General features: G+C 45.6%; 1 protein-coding gene across 2 annotated transcripts in view; it reads right to left on the bottom strand.

The window, feature by feature from the left end:
* The window catches only part of LOC102446651 (vascular endothelial growth factor receptor kdr-like), a 213,741-nt gene that overhangs the window by 49,689 nt on the left and 136,129 nt on the right, over window positions 1-27,923 (bottom strand). For both annotated transcript variants that reach the window (XM_075940855.1, XM_075940856.1), the window contains exons 12-17: window positions 22,573-22,681; window positions 10,500-10,793; window positions 6,828-6,974; window positions 2,423-2,548; window positions 1,560-1,666; window positions 36-171 (exon numbers count right to left, since the gene is read on the bottom strand). In XM_075940855.1, coding sequence (XP_075796970.1) covers window positions 36-171; window positions 1,560-1,666; window positions 2,423-2,548; window positions 6,828-6,974; window positions 10,500-10,793; window positions 22,573-22,681 — 919 coding nt within the window. The remainder of the gene's footprint in view (window positions 1-35; window positions 172-1,559; window positions 1,667-2,422; window positions 2,549-6,827; window positions 6,975-10,499; window positions 10,794-22,572; window positions 22,682-27,923) is intronic.

Here is a 27,923-nt window from a genome sequence, read left to right as displayed (position 1 = left end):
CCTTCCATGACATTAATAATGCCTGTACTGCTTACCAAGCCGCAGCCTGTCTCTTGGGAACTCCCATTTACTACTGTCGTATGGCAGACGGTCACACTGCTCATCAAGGGGCATTTCCTCTGGATCCATTATGATTGACAGGTATCCCGTTTTAATATCTGTGGCATCAGGCTAAAACAGGAAAATAACCAATTTACAGTATTTGCACTTTGGCTGTAAGTCGAGAGAAAGGTGTGATCTAGTGAAATTTGCACCAGCTTAGGAGCTAGACCTCTCTGAGGTCTAGTCCTCATTCTAACCCTCATTCCCATCTGTGGCTTTTGGACATGTCTTGCCAATGCCATGTCTCAATGTATTCATCAGTAAAATGGGGAAAATAATACTTATCTACACAGGCCTTGCATGGATGTTGAATGGATGAACAGATTAATGTTTGTAAAGTCCTGGGATGACATAAAGCCCTTTTATATTAGAGAAACCCAACACTGCTACTACTTGTGGAAAATCCTGGAGATTAAAGCTCTATTTCTGAGTGTCTTGTTGGACAGCTCTCCAGTTCCTTTACAGCTCAACGCTTCTGGCTTGAGAAACAGTCTTAAATGGCAAAATGGGGCTTGATTCTGTGATGCTGTGTCTTGTTTTCCCATTTATTCTGATTAAAAAGGCTGCCAAACTGATGAACAATGCTACCACTGGTGCCACTGAGGGGAAACATTTGATTTGGACTTCCTTTAGGCCCACTTTATGCAGGTGTACATAATGACATGAGATCTATTGGATCTAGCACCTCTGCTATCCTGGAGAAACAGAGTAAACTTGAACTTGAATAATTCTTTCCAGTTCTATTGTAAATGTGGTGAACAATCATGCAAATTATAGAAGATCAACACTAAAACTGTGGTTTGGGCTGAATCCAAGCAAGAGATCTAGTATCCTGTACCATATTTATTGTTTGTATAAGCAAGAAAGAACAAATCTAAATTCATTTAATCAAATGCTCCTTGGACCTAATTTAGGGCCCATATCTTTGGAGCCTCAGGAAAGAGGCCAGTGAGTAAATGAGCCATGAAAACACAATGAACTTTTGTGGTTTGGGCCCAGCTCTAGACCAAATAACAGACTGTAACCTCTTACAATAATACTTAAGCCAGTGCGCTCTTCACTAATTACATTTTAGGGAAAACCTTATTAGAGATGGGCTGAAACCAGAACATTACTGTAGGGGGCTTAGGAATTGAATGTCTGTCTCCAAACATTCTTGGGTGCTTCTGACTTCATGTCAGATCCAAAAGAAGCTGGGGTCTGTTTTCCTTATCTGAGTGGATGTGGACAAGGATGGCAGAAATCTCATAAGTACAGCTGATTTCACACAATGTCAAGTAGTTAATCAAGAGGAATGTTGGCCTGAAATTTCACAAGAACAGCTCATACAGTTTTGTCACCATATGACCCAGGTCAACTTCAATCCTGAACTCTGAAGCTTAGTCTTAACTGGATCCAAGCCCAGAGCTCAGCTCTAGCTCCTTTCAATTCAATGTACAATATAGACGCTCTCTTACTTTTCTCAGTTTCCGAATGAAAAGGGTCAGAAGAAGCCAGAAAAGGGTAGCTGCTAAGCCAGTGCACACCAAAATGATAACTTCAATGTTGGATTTTTCTTCAGAGCCTGTCAAGTAAATGCAGCAGATTTTAAATTCGGTACAAAAATAAATATATAACTAAATAAAGCCAGTAATTCCATCAACCATACTTTATTTCAGAAAAACAGTAGCCAGGAAATGCTCTGACATGTGGTGGGGGCCTTTTCATTCACTTGCTGTAGACAGAAATATAGCAATCCCTCTCTAACCAAGAGACACAGAGGCAACATTTTGGCAGAGGTGAGTAGGATATCCACTGAATTCCATTACTTTATTTGATCAATGCCAAATGTTCTAAGTACTACACTGTAGTTCTCAACCTAGAGATCATGTCCAGGTGTCAGAGCTTGCAAGCCCCTCTGATCTTTTACTATGCTAACTCTTGGCCAAATAGGAGGGGAGCTTAAGGAGATTCTAGTATGAAAAGGCTGAGAACCTCGGTATATAATTCCCCACGGAACATTCAAGTTATATTGACCATACCTCATTTTGTGCAGCATATATTAACGTGTTGTATCTGCGATAGAGTTGTTAACAAGGCATTCCAGACATGAAGACATATTGACCTGTCTTTGTCTTTATGTGACAATATAAACTTCCTGGAACCTCAAAGGGGATTCGGTTTGAATTTTGAGCAAGGGAAGTCAGTTTCCATTTATTCTGCGTGTCTCCCCCCCCCTCCCCAACCACAAATAATTCTTGCCTTGGATAGGTTGAATTCAGAGGATGTAATTCAAGCTAAGCCTGTTTCATCAAGCTTATTCATGAGCTTGTGACCTCACCTTGTATTTTAATAAATGCTGATGTGCTGTCGTGGCCCATTTCATTGGAAGCCACACACTCATAGAGGCCTTCATCATCTTTTTTCACTCGTTCGATGACCAGGGTGTTATTTTCCATGGAAATTCCTGTGTGAGGGGGTGAAAGTTTCATTTGTATTATTTGTCAAGAAGGAATGTCCCAAAGGAGCTATGTTGAAACTGGCCTCATTGGCCACCACAGCGCTGCTCTGTTACATCCATTAACCGACAGGAGAGACCTTGTAGTGCTGTTTGTTTGCGGTGCCGTGTTGCAAATCCCTCCCTGCCCTCCTGCTCTCAACACACTTGTCATGTTAAGTCCACAGTGACAACTTTGCAGGCTGTGTAGAACAGGTGTATTTTATTCACGCAGCCTGATACCGCTCCCATGGAATCAATGGGGCTTGACTGAGCCCAGAGTGAGCTCAGTGGGACAAATACTGCTCTCCATTAAACCTGCAAAACTTGCAGCAGGATTTGTCTCTCCCCGTCCTGTCCAGGAGTTGCATTGGATTTGGGGAGACATCATTAGAATGCATAGGTGCAGGAACTAGGAGCATGGGGGTGCTTCAGTATCCCTGGGCTTCTGGCCTAGCATCCAGAGCCACAGATGCCCCCTTCACACTGAAGACTCTGCTGCTGGCTTCACACCCAGGGGCTCAGCTGCTGCCCAGTACTCAGGGGGCTCTGCTGCTGGCTCTGCACCCAGGGTTGCAGCTGCTGCCCTGTGTGCTTAGGGGTTTACTGCTGGCCCTGTTTGCCAGGAGCTCTGCTGATGGCTCTGTGCCCGGCTGGCCCTCACACCAGGGCTTTGCTCCCGGCCTGAGCTCGGGGGGGAGGACAAGGGGAAGGGGGAGTGTCAGGATCCCCACTCTTAAAATTGTTCCCATTCTACTGTTAGGACATTAAATAAAACTCTCTCATTAACCCCAAATGCTTTTCAGACAAGGCTAGAGGGGCACGGGGGGCTGTGCCTCAGTGGGAGAGGACCCCCATACCAGGAGCTTGGGAGGGACCGTATTGCATGCTAAGGCATAATGCCTCTCCAAGCAGTGACTCCTCTCCTCCCCTGTGAGCAGGCCTGTGCCAATGTGGCACCATGAGTGCTCAGTAGAGAAAGGAATTATGTCGATTGCTCCACAGTGGCATGTCTGGGGCAACGAAGCAAAGGAAAACTGAGGCCAAACGTCAGAGACACAGCGATGTCTAACACTGCTGCACAACCTCCCCAGGGAAGCGATAGGAACCCTCTCGCTTGGGGACATTTAAAAGAGGAACAAAGCCCTGAAGAACCCACTATGTGGCTCAGTCTTGCATTCACGGGGGAGGAGATGGCCTACATGTGATTGAATGAAGCCTTTGCTAGCTTCAGTTTCTCTGGGGGTACGTCTACACTACAGCGCTAGTTCGAACTAACTTAGTTCGAATTAGTTAATTCGAACTAAGCTAGTTCGAACTAACGCATCTAGAACTAAAAACTAGTTCGAACTAGCGTTTTGCTAGTTCGAACTAGTAAGTCCACATTGAGTGGACTCTGAACAGGGCTTAAGGATGGCCGGAAGCAGTGCCGGCAGGGCATAAAAGGAGGACTTAGAGCATGGAGATGCTGTCTCAGGCTAGCCGAGGGCTGCGCTTAAAGGGTCCCGACCCCCACCCCGGACACACAGTTCTAAGGGGTGCCCCGCTTGCAAAGAAGTTCTGGCTTGGAGTGCCCTGAGTGCCCACACTGGGCACATCACACCACTCGGCCATCAGCCCGGCTGCACTTGCCGCAGGCTGCCATCTGCGGAGAGGGAGTAATTGGGGGGCTGCAGGAGAGCTTCCACCCCCAGAAGCCCGCAGAGCCAGCCCAGTCCTCCCCATCGGGGGCTCGTACCCCATTCCTCCCTCACCTCCTTCCACTTACCCTTCCTTAGCCCCCCTTCTTCTTGATGTACAAAATAAAGATAACGTTTCTTCCAACATTGACTCTGTCTTTATTGAAAAAAAACTGGGGGAGACTGGGAAAAGGAGGTGGGAGAGGGGAAGAGAAAGGCTGGGAGAGGGGAGGGCAACTAACATGATCAGGGGTTGGGAACAGGTCCCATATGAAGAGAGGCTACAGAGACTGGGACTTCTCAGCTTAGAAAAGAGGAGACGGAGAGGGGACAGGATAGAGGGCTCTAAAAGCAGGAGTTGGGTGGAGAGGGTGCATACAGAAAAGCTCTTCATTAGTTCCCATAAAGAAGGACTAGAGGACACCAAAGGAAAGGAATGGGTAGCAGGCTTGAAACTAGTAAGAGAAAGTTGTTGTTGTTGTTGACAAAGCAAATAGTTAACCTGTGGAACTCCTTGCTGCAGGAGGCTGTGAAGGCTACAACTAGAACAGAGTTTAAAGGGAAGTGAGATAAAGTGATGGAAGTTGGGTCCATGGAGTCCTATTAGCCAGAGGGTAGGAGTGGTGTCCCTGCCCAAAGTTTGTGGAAGGCTGGAGAGGGATGGCACGAGACAAATGGCTTGGTCATTGTCTTCGGTCCATCCCCTCCAGGGTCCCTAGGGTTGGCCGCTGTTGGCAGACAGGCTACTGGGCTAGATGGACCTTTGGTCTGACCCAGTACGGCCATTGTAAGCTCAGGGCTCAGGGTCGGGGGTCTCAGTGGACCCCCTTGATTTTCATGCACACCTGGTCCTGGGTGGCCAGGCTGGCAGCTCTCCTGCCCTAGACGGCCACTTTCCTGTGCCTAGTGAGGAGATCGTGGACGAGGTCCACGATGTCCGCACTAGCCCAGGAAGGTGCCCGCCTCTTGCGGTCCAGGGCAAGCTCCCGGGAGCCGCCAGCCTGGTCCCGGCAAGAGGGGGTGGGCTGGGGGGCATCGGGTGGGTGGCTCTGTGCCGTGCCAGGTGCAGGGTCTGCTAGCTGGGTGCTGGCAGGCTTGCACCTGGCACGGGCACCGTAGCCAGCCCGTGCCCCTTTAAGGGGTCCGGGGCCGGGAGGGGGGCATAGAGTTTCCCTGGTGTTGGCCAGAGTGGCCACCAGGGAAACCTGGGGAGGGCTAGCCTCCCACTAGTTCGAACTAAAGGGCTACACAGCCCTTAGTTCGAACTAGCTAGTTCGAACTAGGCGTTAGTCCTCGTAAAATGAGGTTTTCCTAGTTCGAACTAAGCGCTCCGCTAGTTCGATTCAAATTCGAACTAGCGGAGCGCTAGTGTAGCGCCTATTAAAGTTAGTTCGAACTAACGTCCGTTAGTTCGAACTAACTTTGTAGTGTAGACATACCCTGAGTTAGTGACATATGCTTCCAAGCTAATTTGTTTTGCTAAGAAGATGCCATTAACAGAGCAGGGGAAATACACTGAGCCTTGAGTCCAAAGGCTTTAAGTTTGCAGTGTGTTCTGCCCATGAATTCTGTTGCTGTTAACAAGAGCTGTGCCCATAACTCCCTGTGCGCAGCCCTGAAATATTTACCCTGAGGTGGTTTTTTCAGCTAAATTATTTATGGGTCCACCGGTTGGATGAGTTACATGCTTGTCCCTCCAGAATTATTTATAAAACTTCACTAGCTGTTAAGAGCTTCTGCTCAGAACAGTCTGATCCGAGATACAGAGGATTCTAGATTTCCTTACTCAAGAAGCAAAATTTAAGTGAGAGGACCAGCGAGTAATACTAGTTTCTCCATGACATAAAGGGCGTCTCAGGACAGAGGGGTCTGGAAAGAATTCCAAGCTCAGGCAAACATTCCAAGCCTGTGGCAGTGCTGCTGATGTGCGTGTTGGCAGAGCCGACAGCCGTTTCTCATCATTGTTTTATGTGAGAGAAATAAAGACACAGCGTATTATGCCCTGCAGCCAGCTAAGAGATCCTTAGTGGGGACGCCACCACTGACTTCAACAGGCACCAGATCAGGCCTTACGCACACCTAGCAATTCAGGCTCACATTTTTAGATACTGCTTAGCAAGTGGTGATGTGCCCTCACCCCCCTTTTGTATGCACAACGAACCATCTTGAACATATAGGGTGGGCAGCGGGGTGCTTAGCTTCTGGATTTTCCTTGCAAACGTCAGTTTTGCACATGCTGAGAAGGCATGTGGCCAATTCTGCAGCTACAAGCTGTGGCATGTGCAAAACTGGGCACGTACAACGAGGCTCTGATTTGAAGCTAGTTGGCTGTTTTGGCCTCTGTAATCTCCTTTGCAAAGCACATCAGCCATCAGGTGTCAATATCATCTGAGTCATTTACAGCAATCCTGGTTTGGAAGTATTTGGCACTCGCCATGCACTGCTGTTAACAACTCCACCAAATGCCAAGCAGGGGAGACTCCAGACCAAAATGGATTACAAATCTGTATGCTCTTTTCCATTGTTTCCCTTTGAGCACCTGGTGTGCTGCAGCATTTCTCCACACTCACCTGAAGCAGGTAAAATGGGATAGCCATTTTTCCGCCACACAATATGAGGTAGTGGGGTTCCATTTACTTTGCACTCCAGAATGATCTTGCCACTGATGTTCACCTCTCGATCTGTGAGGTTCTGCACAATATAGGGCACTTCCTTTGCTGTGTTCACAAAGGAAAATAACACACAATCAGTCTGAGGGCAGATCTATACTTCAAATGCTACAGCGGCATTATTGTAGAGCTTCAGAGACAATGCTATAGGCCACTGGAGAGTTTCTGCCATCAGTGTAACTAATCCATCTCCTTGAGAGGCAGTGGCTATGTTGACAGGAGAAGCTCTCCTGTCAACATAGCATTGTCTACACCAGGAGTTAGGCTGGTGAGTGATGTAACTATATCAGTGTCAATCTATAGTGTAGACCTGACCTCATGGATGCATCTTTTAGGGTATGTCTACACTTGCTCCCTATCTCGAGATAGGGATGCAAATGTAGTGTACCGAAATTGCTAATGAAGCGTGGGATTTAAATATCCCGTGCTTAATTAGCATAATCGCGTCTGGGTGCCATTTTGAAATCTCATTATTGAGAAATAAAACGTCCTGTGTAGCAGCGTTATTTCGAGAGAAAACCCTTCTCTCGAAATAACTGTTATTCCTCAGTATGCGTTTTATTTTGCAATAACACGATTTCAAAATGGTGCCTGGATGAGATTATGCTAATTAAGCGCAGGATATTGAACTCCTGCGTTTCATTAGCAATTTCAGTACACTACATTTGCATCATACTGAGGAATAACAGTTATTTCAAGAGAAGGGTTTTCTCTCGAAATAACGCTGCTACACGGGTGTTTTATTTTGCAATAACGTGATTTAAAAATGGCGCCCGGACACTATTATGCTAATGAAGCAGGGGATATTTAAATCCTGTGCTTCATTAGCAGTTTCGATACACTACATTTGCATCCTTATCTCAAGATAGGGAGCAAGTGTAGATGTACCCTTAGCGACTTACATTTCCAGCTGCACATGAAGACCTTGTGCTAATGTATTGGCTACAGAAAAGGTCTATAAATGGAAAAGGTGTGTGATGAGCAAACCCAACAAACAGAGCTTGTCTCTTATTAGGAATCAGGAAATGTGTTTTGTTTCATTTCAAACCAACAAAGTTTAACTCAGAGTTGAATGGCGTTTAGTCCCTGTGAACAAACACATGTGGTTAGATCAAAAAACACACAGCGTGAACATAAGAAAAAGAGAGGAAAATGCCCAGTACCTTGTGTGTGGTCACTTACACCACTGCAAAGTTCAGAATGGAAGCATTTTACCCCTACTTTGTACTCATTTTACAGTGGTGTCAATGACTACAAAAGGTGCAAGTCCCCAGAGAACAAAGTCCAAAGTACATTGTAAAGAACAGCCAGAAACATGGAGAACAGCCAGTGTGTTGAGGCTGAAGAGGAGGATACAATATATGCATAATTTGAAAGGGATATTGAAAGGCTTTGTGGATGGTTTTATAAGGTGGGGGGAGAAATGTTCTGTGGACAGTGTGTTCATGTAGCCCGCTCTCAGGATGAATTGCCTCTCAGCCACTACAGAAAAATAAAAAACTGGTAACTCACCAAAGGCCATGTTCAAAATCCTAGCTCTTCTGTATGTGTACTATGAGCCTCACTGTTGTTTCCCACCCCCTCCCCCCGCCACTGTGTGTAGGTGTCTGTGTAGGTGGAAATCTGACTAAGTGAACAAAAATATCTGCCAGGGGAAAAGAAAGTGAATTGCTTGAATGCAATGTGCCAAAAAGGACTTGGTATCTCCATGTCTGGTTGTTCTGAAAGAGGGTAAGGACATTAGTTATGGGTACAGAGGCCAATACAGGGAATGACAGAAGGAGTCAGAATCTCTTTCCCCTTGGATCATTGGAAAGAGAAGAGTGATCCATTGATTTATTGTTTTAATAAATCCCCAAGACACTGCCCACACAGGCATCAGAACTGTGCTAGCTGTAGCTATAGTGTGGGTGAGGATTTTGTGTGCGGGCGTGCGTGTGACTCTCATGATAATGTCTCTGTCTGTACTCATGAAGGACACTGCACTGAAACTGCTAATAACAGCTTTACCAAAAAATGATTGTAGCTAGCACAGTATGGGCTGCCCCTAACCTGAGAGGCAGGGGCTTACTGCAGCATGTCTGTCCCTGTCTGTCTGTCTGGTGCCTACTCACTCAGGGTGTGTTTAAACTACACCCCTCTGCCGACAGAGGGATGTAGATTAGGCACTTTGAAAGTGCAAATGAGCCCAGGATTTAAATATCCCGGGCTTCATTTGCATATTCACATTCAGGCGCTGTGCCAAATGTACTCCTCAAAAAATGATCTGCCAAAAAAGTTCGCCGCTGTCGGCAGAGCTGTGGCTAGACTTTACTTTCACTTTCGAAAGGGCGCTTGATCGGCACAGCGCCCGAACGAGAGTATGCAAATGAAGCCTGGGATATTTAAATCCCGGGCTCATTTGCACTTTCGAAGTGCCTAATCTACATCCCTCTGTTGGCAGAGGGACGCAGTCTGGAGGTAGCATAAGTGCAAAGAGATGGTTCCTGGAGTCCAGATATAGAACTGTTCCCACTCCCGCTATCGCTTTAAATGTAAAGTGCGAAAAGAGTGAATACTGCTCCATTCCATGCTCCTGCCAATGCACCATTCAATGACATTTGATGGGTTTAAATCTAATTACTGTTACATATAGCTGTGCTAATCATCAATGTATGTAAAATCTCCTGGATGCTTCAGCGAGGCGAGGTCTACACTGCCCCTTTTTTTCGGCAAAAGGCACGAAAATTGTGCTCCGCAATTTGAGTACCTTTTTCCAATTGCTTTTCCAGAAGAGGCTTTTCTGCCATTTGGCCCTGTCTAGACATGCAAAAAAAAGCCGAAGAGCAAATGTGTTCCCTGGACATGGCGGGGGTTTTCCAGGATACCTCTGGTATCCCGGAAAAGCCCCACAGTGTAGATATAGTCCAAATCATAACAAGCCAGGGTGGGCCACTCAAGGGACATGTTGGTGGGGCTGGTACCAGCAGTATAGTAAGTGATGCTGTTGAGTCCACACTAAACCAGTGTCCTGGTGCTGTGGCATTAGGGGATCCTGGTGCTGCAAGAGTTGTTGCACGTAGTGCTCTGGTCAAACATCACTTTCAATACCACTTTCTGCCAGCCATAATCAGTTCTCCCCTCTCATCTCAAGTGGCCATCCCCATCTACGCTATGATGCTTAGGTATGGCTGTGCACTCTCAGACAGCTGCAACATGTGAGGAGGGTGGAGCAGATGGGCTAAGTGATTCCTGTTTACATACAAAGCCATGTCCTCAACTGATGGAAACCGTGTAGCTCTATCAACTACAGTGGAGCTAGGATGATTTACTCCAGCTCATGATATGGTCCACAGTTGGTAAATCAGGTCTTACAGATTCTTAAAGCCATTCGGGATCCTTCCCCATGAAAGGTGCTACCTGTATAGACCTTGTTGTTGTCAACTGTTACCGAAACAGAAAAATACATACTTGGCAATACCTACAAACGGATCCTGAGAAGTGCTGAGTGCCTGCCACTCCCAAGGACATCAGTGCGGGGGTGGCAGATGCTCAGCCCCCTGCTCGTAATTGTTGATTTCAGACGAGGCTCACCTTTAATGTCAAGCTGGGCATGCTGTTCTAGGACATCTGTACTGTTGTGCCAATTCTGAGCTTCACACTTGTAAAGCCCTGAGTGTTCCTTTGTGACATTACTAATGGTCAGTGTCAAGGAAATGGAGTATCTGTCCAATTGTTCCTTCAGGAAGTCACCGGGCACCACCTGTGAGGAGGGGTAGTACCACGCTAGGTGATTGTAAATGTATCTGGACGCTCTGCAGGTTAGCTGAACATCGCTCCCCACGATGGCGGTGATCTGTGGGTCTGTCTGCAGACCAAATGGCACATCTAAGGGAAAGAGAAAACACACTTGGAATTAAAGCACAACTGGGAGGGTTGGTTGGTGGGAGGCGGGGCGGAGGGGGGGAGGTTGTTGAAGAGGCGTGGTCTTGGGGAAAGGCTGTGACTTTGGGAGGAAGGAGCAGGGCTTGTGCTTGGCTTCCCCAGCCGGGGCTTCACCCACCATCCGTGTAATGGAGTGAGCCAGAAAAATGCGTATGCAAACAGGCATTTGTACTTTCAAATTAGTTGACTGTGTGGCCATTGCCTGCCACTATGTGAGCCTTTGGTAATTCGGACCTGAGTGTAGTAAGAACTACACTATCACTAGTTAACTAAAATGTATGTGTAAAATTAGTTAACGAACAACTTGTAATCAAGTGAGAGTGCTATCCATGCAGCCTGATATGCGTGCTTGGGTTGCTTTCTGCCATCAAAGACACAAGATATTGTTTGATCACACAGAACAGCCTTGCTCATATATATTATTCACAGCTAACATTGTCTTTCTCTACAATTCTACAATCTCCCCAAACCTAAAAGCCTCTATTTCTACTATGCCAATATTTGTCTTCTTCACATCTGCCTCAATGGGTATTTTTTGATCACTGAATGGATCATTAACTGAACTGATGATTTAAAAATCCTTGCAGCCGTAACTTTTAATGGTCTCAAATTAAACACACACACACACACACACACACACACACACACACACACACACACACACACACACACCAACAGGCGGTGTGAAGCCAGTTCATCTGTGACAGAAACTAGGGTCCTTACTTTGTTTTTTTACTAGAGCTTTTACTCCATACAAAACTTTCACTGCCAAATTGCCAGTGTGAATCCCACTGAAGGCAAAATAAGTTGTTTCTGAGTAAGGACCCAGCAATTTGACCCCAAGATATCTTCCACATAGTGATCTGAGAAAGTGGGTCTGGCCCACGAAAGCTCATCACCTAATAAACCATCTTGTTAGTCTTTAAAGTGCTACATAGTTCTGTCTTTTGTTCCTCACTCCCTGTGTGAGCTACAAGAGGACTGGAGGGTGAGAAAGAGTCTTCTTTCCTTCCTTTCTTTCTATTTCCAATGACCAGTCCACCCCATGGACCTGATTTTTACAATAAGGATCCATTAAAAATAACAAACTCAGGGTATGTCTACACTACAAAGTTAATACAAACTAACAGCCGTTAGTTCAAATTAACTTTCATAGCGTCTAAACATGCAAACTGCTAGTTCGAACTTAATTCGAACTAGCGGAGCGCTTAATTTGAACTAGGTAAACCTCAATCTACGAAGACTAACGCCTAGTTCGAATTAAGTAGTTCGAATTAAGGGCTGTGTAGCCACTTAATTCGAACTAGTTGGAGGCTAGCCCTTCCCAGCTTGCCCTGGTGGCTACTCTGGGCACAACCAGCGAAACTCTTCTGCCCCCCTCCCAGCCCCGGAACCCTTAAAGGGCCACGGTCTGGCTACAGTGCTCGTGCCAGTTGCAAGCCTGCCAGCACCCAGCCAGCAGACCCTGCAACTGGCACGTCATGAGCCAGCCACCCGCTGCCACCCAGCCCTCTGCCTATTCCCAGGACCAGGCTGGCAGCTCCCAGGAGCCTGCCTGGGGCTGCAAGAGGCAGGCGCCCGCCTGGTCTAGTGCGGAGATCGTGGACCTCATCCAGGTTTGGGGGGAGGCCTCCAACGTCCACGACCTCTGCACTAGGCACAGGAATGTGGCCGTCTAGGGCAGGATAGCTGCCAGCCTGGCCACCAAAGGCCACATGTGAACCCAGGAGCAGGTTTGCATGAAAATCAAGTTGGTCCAGTGAGACCCCTGACCCTGAGCCCTGAGCTTAGAACATAAGAACATAAGAACGGCCGTACTGGGTCAGACCAAAGGTCCATCTAGCCCAGTAGCCTGTCTGCTGACAGCGGCCAACACCAGGTACCCCAGAGGGGATGGACTGAAGACAATGACCAAGCGATTTGTTTCCTGTCATCCACCTCCAGCCTTCCACAAACAGAGGCCAGGGACACCTTTCCTACCCCCTGGCTAATAGCACTCCATGGACCCAACCTCCATGAATTTAGCTAACTTCTCTTTCAACTCTGTTATAGTTCTAGCCTTCACAGCCTTCTGTGGCAAGGAGATCCACAGGTTGACTATGTGCTGTGTGAAGAAGAACTTTTGCTTATTCGTTTTAAACCTGCTGTCCATTCATTTCATTTGGTGTCCTCTAGTCCTTCTATTATGGTAACTAATGAAGAATTTTTCTTTATTCACCTTCTCCACACCACTCATGTTTTTATAGACCTCTATCATATCCCCCCGCAGTCTCCTCTTTTCTAAGCTTAAAAGTCCCAGTCTCTTTAGCCTCTCTTCATATGGGACCTGATCCAAACCCCTCATCATTTTAGTTGCCTTTTTCTGAACCCTTTCCAAGGCCAAAATATATTTTTTGAGGTGAGGAGACCACATCTGTACACAGTACTGAAGATATGGCGTACCATAGTTTTATACTTCCCCTCCTCCTTCTTCCCCTGGCTTCCACCTTCCCCCTCCCCTCTTCCACCCTCTCTCTTCCCCTCTCCCACCTCCTTTTCCCAGTCTCCCCAGAGGTTAATCCCGCCCCCCCCCCAGTTTTGTTAAATAAAGAGAGTTTCTATTTTTGAACACACGTGGCCTTTATTTTGTACATCAGGAAGGGGGGCTAAGGAGGGGTAAGTGGAAGGAGGTGAGGAAGGAATGGGGCATGAGTCCCCGACAGGGAGGACTGGGGTGGCTCTCCTGCAGGGCCCCCTGATTGACCCCCCCTCCCCGGATGGCATCCTGCGGCAAGTGCAGCCAGGCTGATGGCCGAGTGCTGTGATGTGCCGAGTGTGGGCAGTCAGGGCACTCCAAGACAGGACTGCTTTGCTGTCCCTCATCAAGGTAGACAAGCAAGCGGGGAACCCTGAGAACTGTTTGTCCGGGGTGGGGGTCGGGTCCCTTTAAGCACAGCCCTAGGCTAGCCTGAGGCAGCCGCTCCACTTTCTAAGTCCTAACCTGATGCCCTGCCGGCACTGGTTCCGGCCAGCCTTAACTTCGGTTCAGGGTCCACTCAATGTGGACATGCTATTTCGAATTAGCAAAACACTAATTCGAATTAGTTTTTAGGTCTAGATTAAGTTAGTTCGAATGCTGTAGTGTAGACATAACCTCAGAGTGCTCTGGAATTCTTTTCTTCTATCTGGCAGATCAGGATTTTGGGGGAATTGAAGTGGAGACTTGGTTCCAGATTTTCTTTAAGACCCAAAATATGTTGGGACAGGACATGTAGGGAGTGTCAATTCTATATACTCCTCCAACCAGGATGAATATTTGCTTGTTCTTTTCTTTCATGCTGGTCTTTAACTATTCATTAAAGGCCTCCTAATAATTAAGATGTAACAGATGGAACTTTGGGAATAACAGAACTTAGGGTAGGAGGAGCAGCTATGACACTTAACAGTATGATGAGCTCCATAATTTAGAAATATTCGATATGCCACATATGTATATTTCTAGGATTTTAAATTTAATGGCACACATTAAATGGATTAAAAGCTGGCGCAAGCGAGAATCATTGTTACAAGTGGTCATGATGCCAACTTTACATCTCAGCACTTAGCTCTTTTGCACATTTGAAATAAAGCAAATGGCCATTGTTTCCGAAGAGCCTTTTCAGTCTTAGGCCTGGTCTACATTACAGCAAAAGGTTGAATCAAGATATGCAACTCCAGCTATGTTACTTATGTAGCTGAAGTTGATGTATCTTGTTTTGTGTTTCCCCACCATCCCCACAGCGGGAGGCCAAGTACGCTAAATCGAGTACACAGGAGCAGGAGTATGCTAAATCGAACTCCGGAAGATCGATCATGGCAGTGTCAATCTTCTATTTAGTGAAGACATGGCCATAGAACCTTAAAGTTCTGCGCTTTCTGAAGGGTGAATTCCATGAGGGAAAGTGGGGAGAAATCTTTCTTTCCTGCATGGTGAGGAGAATTAGAAACATTTGGGGATGTGCTGTTTAGGGCTGGGAGTGCTAACTGCACACCCAAAGAGAGATTTAAGACTTTTCGTGGGTGAGCCTTGCGTTCTTAAGCTGTGCCTTTTTCTAAGCTAAAATTATGAAAGATTTCTTCAGTCTTATCGCCTTCCAAATGAACTTTTCACACCCATGCTTTTCTATTCAACATTCTGGGAACACAGCGTTGGGTCGTTTTATTTTCCATTTCTTCCGCTGACTTTTTTTGTATTTAGCATTTTGAATATTTTTAGCTGGGGCTTCTGTTATTTTCTTCCATCTGATTAGCCTTTCAAGAAGCTCTGTCTGTGCTCATAGAATATTCATTGATTTGTAGGTACCATGGAAAGAAAGAAAAAACTCTCTGTCTTTCTCTCTTACTTCTCCCTTGTCTAGGGAGGAATTTAAGCTTTGAAAGTATGTTATAGTTTAGTCTCTCTATAGACTACTATGCTTTCACAGTTCTGAACCCAAGATGTGATTAATGTCCTCTCTCGGAGCAGACACACTATTTTATAAGACACCTAATAAGTCTCCTGTAAGAATCAACCATGTGGCCTTTTCTTTTTTATCAGCAGTCTCTGCACATTTGTATTCTGTATTGTATTACAGGCGAGTAGTAGCAATGCTCATTCTAGTTGTGCGGGATTCCCTCAGACAACAGGGAAGGCACCATTGGGGGAAGGTAAAATGTCAGCATAAATTAAAAGGGAAGTCTGGTTCCATTTGTATTTACAAGGAATTAATTGGTTTTAATTTCCTGTGCTTTGCACAATAATCTATATAATTTAAAACTTCTGCTGTTTCCCAAATTCCATGTCTGGGCCTGTCAGGATAGCGGAGACGCCTCCTGTCAGCCAGAGAGAGTGTAGAAAGAAAAAGAGAGGGGGTGAGCCTGGCAATGTGAAGCAACACAGACCTTTTCATGTGGCCTGTAAACATGTCAGGAATGAGCAAATTAAGAATGGCAAACATTTGTAGAACTGTCCAGTTGCTAAAGCATTACAGTATTTGACAGCAGATGCTTCTCTGGTATCTGAAATAGAATATTTTCTTTCCAGCAGAGATCTTTCACTCCATTTTTCTACATTTTTGTTATAGCTTCAGAAGTGTGGAAGAGAAGCTGTTGGTATTGTTTATTTATTATTATTTTTATTATTGAATGCAATGGCACCCAGAGATGTCAGGCAGATTGAAGCCCCATTTTGCTGGGTGTGATACAAACACATGGGGCTAACTTGTGAGTTCACAGTGAGTATGGAGTAATGCATGATTACCACTGCCCAAGTTGCACACTAGAGACAAAACTGTGACTTAGTGTTTGTTGAAGGCAGGAGACTTACCAAGGTAGGAAGTTCTGATAGTTGCTCCTATGTCTCGTTAAAAGAGATTCTAAGTAGTTACCTCTGACCAGTAGTGGGCAGGGTCATAAGTCCTAACAGTCTGATGTATTGACTATATAGACTCTTCTCATTGCAAAATATTACTAGGGAGCATCTAGTTGTGAAAACTGATGTAAACCTCAAAAACTGATGACAAATCTGATATCTTATTGAAACAGGAAGGGGGATTTCACTAAATAGAATGTAAAAACTGCAGTAAGAGTTAAGACAGGACATTCCTAATTAGCAAAGTACTGTGAGTGCTTTGCTTGGGCAAAGCAGCCAGGACATCTGCAGGAAAGGCCTAAAGATGGTGTAGCTCTGCCATCTAATGATATCATTTTCCACTTAGATGTCCCCCTTATATGGTTTCGTTTTAGCCTAATGCCCAAGCCCCAGCAATGAAATGTGTTCTGCTGGCAATGATGCAGTCAGTGCCACTTCCAGTATCTGTGAGGTCTGGAGGCACGTGCCCTGTAGAAGGACAATTGGATTATGCTGATAGTCCAGTAGGTCAAAAGAAGTTTTCTTTTTTTTCTGAAATGAATTTAGTGTTGGCAGCCCTGGAGGCTGAGGCATTGTATTTTTGCCCAGAACAGCTACAATCTGGGCAACAAATGTGCAGATATTCCCTTTATTCCTGATATACTGGCAGCCACAACATTTCAATCCTGATATTAAGGGACTATTCTAGAGCAAGAGGGGAGTTTGGTCTTCATGACCCATTAGTTCCTTGTCAAGGACTCTCAATAAGGAAATCAACAGGCCCCAGTTTGGAGGAGGTTTTGGTGATCTGGATACCTGCCCATTTGAAAGTGGCTTGAGGCACATCAAGTCATTTGCCATAGGACAATAGGGGTATGTCTAGACTATAGGCTTTTGTCGACAGAAGTTTTGTCGACAGATACTGTCAACAAAGCTTCTGTCAACAAAGAACGTCTAGACTACAGCCAGTTCTGTTGACAAAGCAAGCCGCTTTGTCGACATGGCAGTGTAGATGCAAAGGACAGTGTAGATGCAATAACACCTTCTGTCAACAGAACTCTGTCGACAAAAGGCGTTATTCCTCGTAGAATGAGGTTTACAGCCGTTGACAAAACTGCTGAGTTCTGTCGACGTTATGTCAACAGAACTCAGCGGCAGTGTAGACGTGGGTATAGTTTTGTCAACAAAAGGCCACTTTTGTCGACAAAACCATGTAGTCTAGACACACCCTAGGAGATAAAGAGAGTTCAATATTTTTGTGCTAACTAGCTAACTAGATTAACCACAGAGCCCTACCAATGGAAGCTGAGCAAGCTCTGGACTTTGGGTATTGTCCATGTGTATTTTCAAACCCTGATTCCAGCTAGTGTCATCTGTTCTCAGATTGAGGCTATATCACGCTCAACAGCTTGACTGCCAAACATTGGGTGCTGTCTTCTGTCCTATGTCTCATTGGGCAGCCTGCAAACTGGCAGTGTTATGATGGGTGCTGTAACATATTGGAAAGACTAAAACTTTGCTCTATGAGGCAACTCATGACCTGTTTTCACAGGATATTATATTGACTGCACATTTAGACATAGCTCTGTCTGATGCACAATATACTCTTTCTCCACTTGCAACCAAGTTTCCATGTCCAGGACCAGTCTGAGATGCAAACAACTGCTGGAATCCCTGTGCTTATGAACATCCCATGCACCTCTCACAAACCATCTTGGTATCTCCCTCCAACAGTGGGACTAGATGATGAGGCCACGTTCTATGTGATTTCTTCAGGATCATGGAGCCCTGTGGGCCAAAGATCCCTGACCTATTCTGCAAAAGATGGGTAAAATTACGTGTTTCCCTATTTGTCAGCCTTGCACAGCTTAGAAGGTGGGCAGAATTTTCCTATATAGGAAACAGGCTCAGAGCTAGTGCTCTTCTGCCATCTGCAAAAGGACTGGCCTCTTCAATGAAATCACAAGCCCCTCTCAGCAAAGGATCGTCCCACTAAAAGACAAAGCAGCAGGTCAGATTTGCTAATATTTTACCAATGGAATCTAAACAATTCCACTTTAAGAACTATGCTGTCTGATTTTAGAAAGATTCAGTTTACTTGTGATCCATAAATGTCGTCATTATTCCTTAAACATGTGATTTATGTGAGTGAGTCACTATCTTTTAATGTCTTTCTTTTTTCCCCAGGATGGCATGGAACTCTCCTTTAGGGATGAGACTGTCTTCCCTCGTCTTGTTCATGATCTGGTATATTTCAGATGGAAAGAAGACAATTTTGTGATGGGAATAACCCTAAATGGTTTAATATAAGCAGCAGCAGGGATAATGAAGGCTCATGGCATATCGTCTCTGGAATGTTAATATCAAATGCCTTTTGGGCTGTTCTCTCTTTCCATTTTTCTTTAGAGAAACTTGTTAACAAGAAAAAAAATTCAGTGCAGAAGTCAAAGTTTGGCTTTCATAGGGTTTAAGGCTAGAGAGAACCATTATGATCATATAGTCTCATCTCCTGCATAATACAAGCCATCAGACTTTCTTGAATTAATTCCTGCTTCACATCCCAGAGCAGTGGTTGAAATAGAGCATATATTTTAGAAAAAAAAAAAACCCGATGCATTCGTCATTCAATTTGCAGTGATGGAGAATTCACAACCTTTGCTAAGTTGTTCCAATGGTTAATTACCCTCACTGTTAAAAATTCACGTTTTAAACGTTTGCTCCCTATATGGACAAATATTGGTCTTAAAGAAAATTGAAAGAAGGTTTGAAATATAAAACTTCCAACTGCTCAAGAGAAATATATCCTTTCTGCCAAGTTGTCTAACAAATGCCTCTGTGGACAAAACAGCTTCATTAGTGGGGTGAAAGGTTTTTACCACTAACAGGCCCAGGAGTGGCTGCCACCCTTTGAACCTCATCTTGTTCCACTTGTATTTCCCACACTGAGCAACCACAAGATTGGTTTTAGCAGAGGATGGAGAGTATTAAAAAGCATTGTGGGTGGAATAGCAATGGGAACAGACTGATTTGATCACTGAGAAACCCATCCAAACATAATAGCTGGCACGGCTCAGAGCAGAATGAAGCCTGCTTGACAGTTCTCATATGGCAGTGGTAAAGTGCATAATTAATAACTGATCTCCGGCCTGCCAAGGCTGTTTTACTGACTTCTGAGCTCTGTGATGTCTATCTCTGAAGTGAATCCTAGAAACAGGGGAGAGTCTTTTCGCTAGACCAGAAATTACTGGAACATGGAGCTCACTGACCACCCCTCTCCTCTCTCCACCCCTGACAACCCCCAGTGTTGGGAACTGTGCAGTAGAGGGTTGTAGGGCTGCATGTATTGGCTTCAGGTTGTTCCTGCATTGGAGAAATTCTCTGGGGGTCATAGGCATCCTTTTATAGCTCCTGTATGTCACCAGGCCAGCATAAATGAGTCATAACAGGGAGACTCTGAACCTGCACCAACTGAATTATCGTTGGTGACTTTTTTCATCGCAGCACCTGTAGATAACAGGAATGGCAGCAAGGTTTGATGCACACATTCCTCGTTACCCTTATTTAAAAATGTACGGACATACTTCACAGTCATGTTCTTAAAGACACAATGTATGAGTCCCTGCAGCACATAGGGCTATTGCTATTGTAATATTCCCTGTTGTAAGGGATTCATACTGGATAATTTAGTCAGTGAATTTTGCCTTTTCGTGTGTCCCTGGACAGACTGGGATGCTTTCAGGGAGATCTGCTTTTAGGAATGATTCCTGGATGATTTCTAGAAATGACTACTGGGCCTTGCTCTCCTTCCTGAGCAATATATTGCACGAATTCAACACTCAGCAGTTGAATTGTTTTGAATGAGCAGGTCACATAGTGTGTCTGTGTTCCCTGACTGGAGAGCTTTATTCTCAGAATCCATTTGCTGGTTGAGAATATGACATTTGAAGCTTCTGCACTATTTGTTTAAAATTTGCCATTTCAGTGTAAATTCCTGCCCAGAGAGAGAATGCGGAAGGGAGATGGCCCAGTTAAGAGTAATCTGTTTAAAGAGTCAGTCCAATATGCCAGGGTGTAGAACATTCTGAATTCCCTGCAAAGGAATTCTGCACTAAGAGATTAAAGAGATATGGGCTTGGATTTGTGTGATTTGGAGAAATAATAAAGAATCTTAGAAAACTAGAGCTGGAAGAGCTCTTGAGAAGTCATCAAGTTCAGTCACATGCGCTGAGGCAGGACCAAAGTAATCTGAACTATCCCTTACACGTGTTTATCCAAACTGTTCTTAAATAACTCCAGTGACAGGGATTTCACAACCATCCTTGGAAGCCTATTCCATAGCTTAGCTACCCTTGTAGTTAGAAAGTTTTCTCCTAATGTCTAATTTAAATCTTTTGCTGGAGATTAAACCAGTTGATCCTTTTTGGTCCCCTCAGAGGACACAATCATAGGACTAGAAGGAACCTTGAGAAGTCATCTAGTACAGTCCCGTATGCCCGAGGCAGGACTAAGCATTATCTAGATCATTCCTGGCAGATGTTTGTCTAACCTGCTCTGAAAATGGAGATTCCGCAACCTCCCTAGGCAATTTATTCCAGCGCATAACCATCCAGGCAGGAAGTTTTTCCTAATGTCCAACCTAAACCGATCTTGTTCCAATTAAACCTGTTGCTTCTTCTCCTGTCCTCAGATGTTAAGGAGAATAATTTCCCCTCTTCCTCTTAGTAACAACCTTTCATGTACTTGAAAACTGTTATCATGTCCCCTCTTGGTCTTCTCTTCTCTAGATTAAACACACCCAGGTAGAGCTCTGTGTCTGTCACAGAGGTTATGGAAGTCATATATTGGCCAAGCAGTGGTCAATGTGGATGGATCTGGGGACCACCTGAGCAAGATTCCAGGGGCAGCAGGATCAGCTGCAGCTCAGTGACTCTTGGCAGTGGTCCTGTAGTGACTGGAACAGAGGCTGGCCTTCCACGCTCCCTCCCCAGCAGTAGCTGGAGCAGCCACTGGTTCCCTATGGCTTTCTCCCTCATGGTGGCTGGAGCAGCAGTGGGTACCCTAGGTCTTCCCTCCCCATGGTGGTTAGAATGATAGGAGGACCCCTGAGGCTTCCCCCCGGCAGGTAGGGGCTGTGGGTCGCAAGAGTCCTACAGCTGGTGCCAGGGCTCCCTAGGACTCCCCTCACAGCTGGTTTTGCAAACCCCCTGGGCTCTCACCCCTAAGATTCATTCATGGGTATTTATGGTATAAGTCACAGACAAGTTACAGTACTTAAGTACTTGTGATTTGTTTGGTTCTTGCCCATGACATGTCCATGGCTTTTACTAAAAATACCAGTGATTGAATCCCAGCCATACTCATGTTTTCTTGACTTTTAATCATTTTTGTTGCTCTTCTCGGACTTTCTCTAATTTATCCTCATCTTTCCTGAAATGTGGTGTCCAGAACTGGATGCAATTTTCCATTTGAGGCTTAATCAGTGTGTGGCAGAGTGGAAGAATCACTTCTCAAGCCTTTCTTACCACACTCTGACTAATACCAGCACAGCCCAGAATTAAGTTTGCTTTTTTATAGAACTATTACACTGATGACTCATGTCTAATTTGTAATCCACAATGAGCCCCCAGATCTGTTTCTGAAGTACACCTTCCTAGACAGCCATTTCCCATTTTGTACGGGTACAACTGATTGTTCCTTCCTAAGGGCACACCTAAACTACATTCCCCTTTCAAAGGAGGAATGTAAATTAGACAAATTGGAAGTGCAAATGAACCATGGATTTAAATATCCCATGCTTCATTTGCATATTCACATCCGAGCGCTTTTTCGAAAAAGGCTTTTTCGAAAGTGAAAGCGCAGTCTAGACACAGTTCTTTCAAACTCCCCCCCTTTTTCGAAAGAACCCGTGCTCCTGAAAAAATGAGGAGTACAGGTTCTTTCAAAAAAGGTTTTTTTTAAAAAGAACTGTGTCTAGACTGTGCTTTCACTTTTGAAAAAGCCTTTTTTGAAAAAGCGCTCAGATGCAAATATGCAAATGAAGTGGGGGATATTTAAATCCAGCTTCATTTGCACTTTCAATTTGCCTAATTTACATTCCTTTTTCGAAAGGAATGTAGTCTAGACATAGCCTAAGTGGAGTACTTCACATTTGTCCTTATTGAATTCCATCCTATTTACTTCCGACTATTTCTCCTATTCATACAGATCATTTTGAATTTTGATCCGATTCTCCAAAGCACTTGCATCCCCTCTCAACTTGGAATCGTCCACAGACTTTAGAAGTGTATAGTACATGTGCTATGGAGAACAATTGATCACAGTGCAACCAAGCTTTTATAAAGCAAGCACCCATCATCTGTACAGCCTGTTATTTACCTGAGACATAGAACTTGATGCTTCTCTCCTCTTTGCCAATCTTGTTTGAAGCCACACAGTAATAAATCCCTGATGTATTGCTATGTTCTATAGTCAGCTTGCTTATCATCTGCCAAGCAAAGGGAAGAAAAAAAAGCAGTTTGTTTTTAGTGGATCCATTGTGGTGCAGAGGGAAAGGACTATAAATATTGTAGATGACAGAACTGTATTTTATGATAGAAAAAACAGTTAACAAAAGGAATCCCTGTTGATGAATGAAGCCTAACACCAGGCAAATGTTTCTCTCCCATCTCCCTTATCTCACTTCCCTTGTCAGTCAGTTCACTTCCCTTTCCCACCCCCTGAAATTTCTCCCCTTCCCTCTCTCTCACTACAAACAAGGCTTCTCTTTGCAGAATTCCTGTGGGGCATAGTGTGGGATATAGATCCTAAGGGTATGTCTAGACTATATGGCTCCATCGACGGAGCCATGTAAACTAGTTTACCTGGCATAGTCAAAGAAGCGGGGATTTAAATAATCCTCGCTTCATTAAAATAAACATGGCCGCCGTGCTGTGCTGACGATCAGATGATCCGGCACAGCGTGGCAGTCCAGATGCGGCGTGGTCAACAAAAGAAGCCTTTGTCGACCACTCCGGTATGCCTCGCTTCTTTGACTATGCCGAATAAACTAATTTAGATGGCTCTGTCGACGGAGCCATGTAGTCTAGACACACCCGAAGTGAAAAAATCATGCAAGAACCTGAAAGTACAGAGGGCTTCTTTTAATCAGTGCCAGTAACTTTTCCTACAACTTCACATTCATGATTAATTATTTCAGCTCTAAATTCTTGTCAACAGCAAAGAGGAGAGAACACCAAACTTTGTGTGGACACTTGGTAACTCTGAAACCAAAAAAGAGTCATGCCCCTCGAAATGAAGGACATTTGAGAAGTATGCTTCGCAGTGATATTCCATTAGGGTAAGAAAGCACATGGCTCAGTCTCTGATGGTGTTTAGCTTGTTCTTGTGGCATTTCCTTGGGTCAGAGGCTGACTCAACATAACAAGTCTCTCCTCTGACCCTGAGGAAAATATTAGAACTTGTGAAATTTAGATGGGAATAACAGAAAACCTAGAAGACATTTCCAACCTTGCTATGACAGCAAGCTGGATTTCAAATGGAGGGGCCTCATGAAAAAGTCTTTGTTTCTTATGGAGACGTCCTGTGCTGTAGTTAAGCAAACACAGGGGAAAAATCCAGTTTAGAGGTGGGTTTGTAGAGGAAATACATTCAATTCCCTTGGCCTCCAACACAGCAAGGGTATGAGTGCCCAAATGCTGTCACTGCACTTCATTTCTTCTGATGTGTAAACAGACATTTCATGGGAATGAAATCACACCAATCAGGGAAAGTTCTTTGTGCATTCTTTTCATAAGGCCCTTCCTCCTCCCCATTAACAATAATGGCCCTAATTCTGAACCAGGACCAATATCATCTGCATTATTATCAGAGCTTATATTTATACAGTCTCAGAAGGGTAGCTGTGTTAATCTGAATTGTTAAAAATGAGTAATCCTGTGGCACCTCAGGGCATGTCTACTCTAGGAAATTATTTTGAAATAACTAAATTCAAAATAATAACTCCTGAAATAACTATTTCAAAATAAGATTATTCCCCAAGGAAAGCAGGAGTATCGATTTTGAAATAAGCAGCCTGTTATTTCCAAATTAACGGCCTTGGTAGTGTGGACACTGCTTATTATTTCAAAATAAGTGGGGGTTATTTTGAAATAACTCCCTAATATAGACCAGGGCTTAGAGACTAACACACACACACTGGCTATGCCCTCTTCTTGCTACGCTTACCTACCCCCCTCTCTCTGGCCACATTTGCTTTGCTGAGAGAATCTGTTGATATTGAAGATGTGATTACGGCATTCTGTCGCCCAACAGGAAAACTCTGTTGTCTGACAGGAAAAACTTTATATATATATATATGTATAAAAAGAGAGAGAGAAAGAGAATCATGAGCTTTTGTGGGCAAAACCCACTTCTTCAAATGAAATTTAAAAAAAAATCTCCCAAACTATATGTGAAGGAATTAGGGATGTGATCATGCAGATGACTACAGGATTAACTGATAAGCCTAGGGTTATTGTTTAATCTTGTCAACTACATGCATTTCCCCCCTCCCCGCTGCCACGCCTTGCTGCCTCTGATAGAGGGGCAGCAAGGGGGAGGGGAGCAGGAGCTGAAACCTGTGAGGAGCTGGCTTTAGACACCTCCACATGAGCACCAGATGCTCCTGCCTCCCCACCCCCTCACTACTGCCTCCTACAGAGGCAGCAAGGGGAGGGACAAGCAGAAGCTGATGCTGAAGGGGAGCTTGCAGAAAATCTGGTTTCCCCCCCAGCACCAGCTCCTCAGTGCTGCCTGTTCCCTCCCCCATGCACTGCTGCCTCATACATTTGGGATGGGGGTGGGCAGGGGAGACTGCTGCAGAACAATCTCTGTCCACGGTGGGTCTGAGCTCCCTACAGACACAGGCTACTCTGCACACCAGGGAGCAGCCTCTGTCCAATGCAAGCCTGCCCCGCCCCCCCACAGACAGAGGCTGCTTTGTAGCAGCAGCCCCGTCTGCAGGGGGTCGAAGCTTCCTGCAGGCAGGGGCTGCTCTGTGGGATGTAGATGCCATCATGGGTAAAGCGATTTAATCACAGGTGAATATAGTTGGAGCAGTCTCTGATTGTGGGGAGCTTGGACACCCCACAGACAGTGACTGCTGTACCCTGTGCTACTGCCTCTGATACAGAGGCAGCAGTGCAAGGCAGCAGGCAGCTGGTCTGTGCAGGGAACTGGTTTTTAAACTGGCTCCCCTCATGGACAACTCCTGCCTGGAACCCCACGCTGCTGCCTCTAATTCAGGGCAGCAGCCTCGGGCGGCAGGGGACTCCCTGGGAGTGGGGCCAGAATGCACTAGCTGCCAGCCACGCCCCTGGGGACTATTGAATGGTCATGTAACCACTAAGATTTCATATACAGGCAGTCCCCGAGTTACGCGGATCCGACTTATGTCGGATCCGCAGTTATGAACAGGGCTTTTCTTGCCCCGGAGGACGGGAGCGGCGGGAAGCCCAGATGAGCCGCGGTCGCGCCGCCCGCGTTCTCCGGGGCGAGAAAAGCTGCTCCCCGTCTCCTTGGTCTGCTGGTCAGACCAGGGAGACGGGGAGCAAAGCCTCGGAGGACGCCCGCAGCGGGACAGCCCAGGCGCGCCGTGGCTGTCCCGCTGTGGGCGTCCTCCGCGGCTTTGCTCCGCGTCTCCCTGGTCTGCTGGGGGGGGGGGGGTGCAGCTAGTGCCCCCTCCCCCCCAGCAGACCAGGCTTTTCTGCCCACGACACCTGGGGTAGAACAGCTGGGGCGCTGCTGGGTTGGTCCCGCAGCGCCGCTCCTCGGCGCTACTGGACCAACCCGGCAGCACCGCAGCTGCTCTGCTCCAGGTGTCCTGATTCAGCCGCTGCTGGTCAGTTTCAGCAGCGGCTGAATCAGGACGCCTGGGGCAGAGCAGCTGGTGTGCTTCTGGGTTGGTCCAGTAGCGCCGAGGAGCGGCGCTACTGGAGCAACCCAGCAGCACCCCAGCTGCTCTGCCCCAGGCGTCCCCAAGCCAGCCACTGCTGAAACTGACCAGCGGCTGACTACAGTAAGCCCGAGGCAGAGTTGCTCTGCCCCCGGCTTCCTGGAATCAGCCGCTGATCAGTTTCAGCAGCAGCTGACTTGGGGACGCTTGGGGTTCTTAAGTTGAATCTGTATGTAAGTCAGAACTGGCATCCAGATTCAGCCGCTGTTGAAACTGATCAGTTTCAGCAGCGGCTGAATCTGGATGCCAGTTCCGACTTACATACAGATTCAACTTAAGAACAAACCTACAGTCCCTATCTTGTACGTAACCTGGGGACTGCCTGTAGTTACATGACTATTCAATTACACGATATCGAACATCCCTCGCAGGTATTGCTGCAGATGGGACTGGAAGTCAGCTACCCCTGGGATGAAACTGGACTGCTGTTCGACAGCTCAGAGCCTCACTGTGTGTGAGCCACTGAAAATGGCAAGGGGAGAGAGAGTTGCAGGTAGGGAGAATGTAATTACCCATAATGGAATTTGGCAAGAGCACCAAGGGGAACAATGCCATGCTTGGGAAAACTGCCATGAAATCTTACTGTTCACCTGCCTGCCAAGAATATAGGATTTACAAATTTGTTTCTATATCTCAAGGAAAAGCCCCATAGCAGGGAAAGGAGGAGAGAAGATGACTGGATTCAATTCACTGCAGGGCTTGTTATGCAGATGTCATTTATCAAGGAAGTGCTTAGATGTGCAGGTAATTGGAGGGATCAGGAAACGGTCTCTGTTCTTCCAGTCTGGGAGAATTTCTTGAGCTAGTCTTAGGGCACGTCCACAGATCAGGGCTAACACCGAAATAAGCTACACAACTTCAGCTATGTCAATTGTGTAGCTTAACTAAAAATAGCTCATTTCAGCTTTTGGCGCTGTCTACACAACAGGAAGTCCGAGGTAGAGCCCTCTTCCTCCAACTTCCCTTACTCCTTGTAAAATGAGGGTTACAGGAGTCAGAGGAAGAAGACCTCCAGCTCGACTTTATTTCAAGATTATTTTGAAATAAATGCTTGTATGTAGACACACACTAAGGTATGTCGGAATAACGTTAGTTATTCTGAAATAACACTGCGGTATAGATGCACTCTTACTGAATGATGAAGCGAGAGTAGCAGATTTCCCTGTTTGCTTTTGATGCACTCAGGTACCATGGTGATGAGTGTTGTATACTTTAGATACGGCACATAAGCCCTCAGCTTAGTGTGTTGTCTTAAAAAGAATATCTCAAGAAGCCCTCCAAAAAGTGGCTTTCACAACAGCAGCATTCAACAGAGAAATGGACAGGATTTCAGTGGGGAAATGAAGGATTCAAAGTGATTTTGTTTTAATAAGGTGAATCCCTTGAAACCATTATGCACCAGCTTTTCACTTTGGCTTTATGCTTCTGGGGAAATCCCTGCGATCAGGAGTCCAATTATCTTTGCAGCATCTTAAATAAAGCTCTCAATTGCCAGACTGCCCTAATCTTGTTTCAGTTTCCAATAAAACAATGCTCTGAAACATACAAACCAGTGTGCACAAATCCCTCAACCCCACCCCTAGTAAAATCAGACAGCTTTGTCTTTCCCTCAGCAAAATCTACCAGGCTGAACCTGAGAAGAGTGGTTAGGAAGCCAGCACTGCTTTTGAAGAGGCTATTGACAAACTTGGCAGCCAACAGGTTCCTCTAGTAACTCCTGTTAACCCAGATGACT

This window comes from Pelodiscus sinensis, chromosome 13, assembly GCF_049634645.1.
Source record: "Pelodiscus sinensis isolate JC-2024 chromosome 13, ASM4963464v1, whole genome shotgun sequence".
In the NCBI taxonomy this organism is placed as follows: Eukaryota; Metazoa; Chordata; order Testudines; family Trionychidae; genus Pelodiscus; species Pelodiscus sinensis.
Note: the sequence above shows the minus strand (reverse complement) of the source record. Positions and strands in the feature narration are given on the sequence as shown.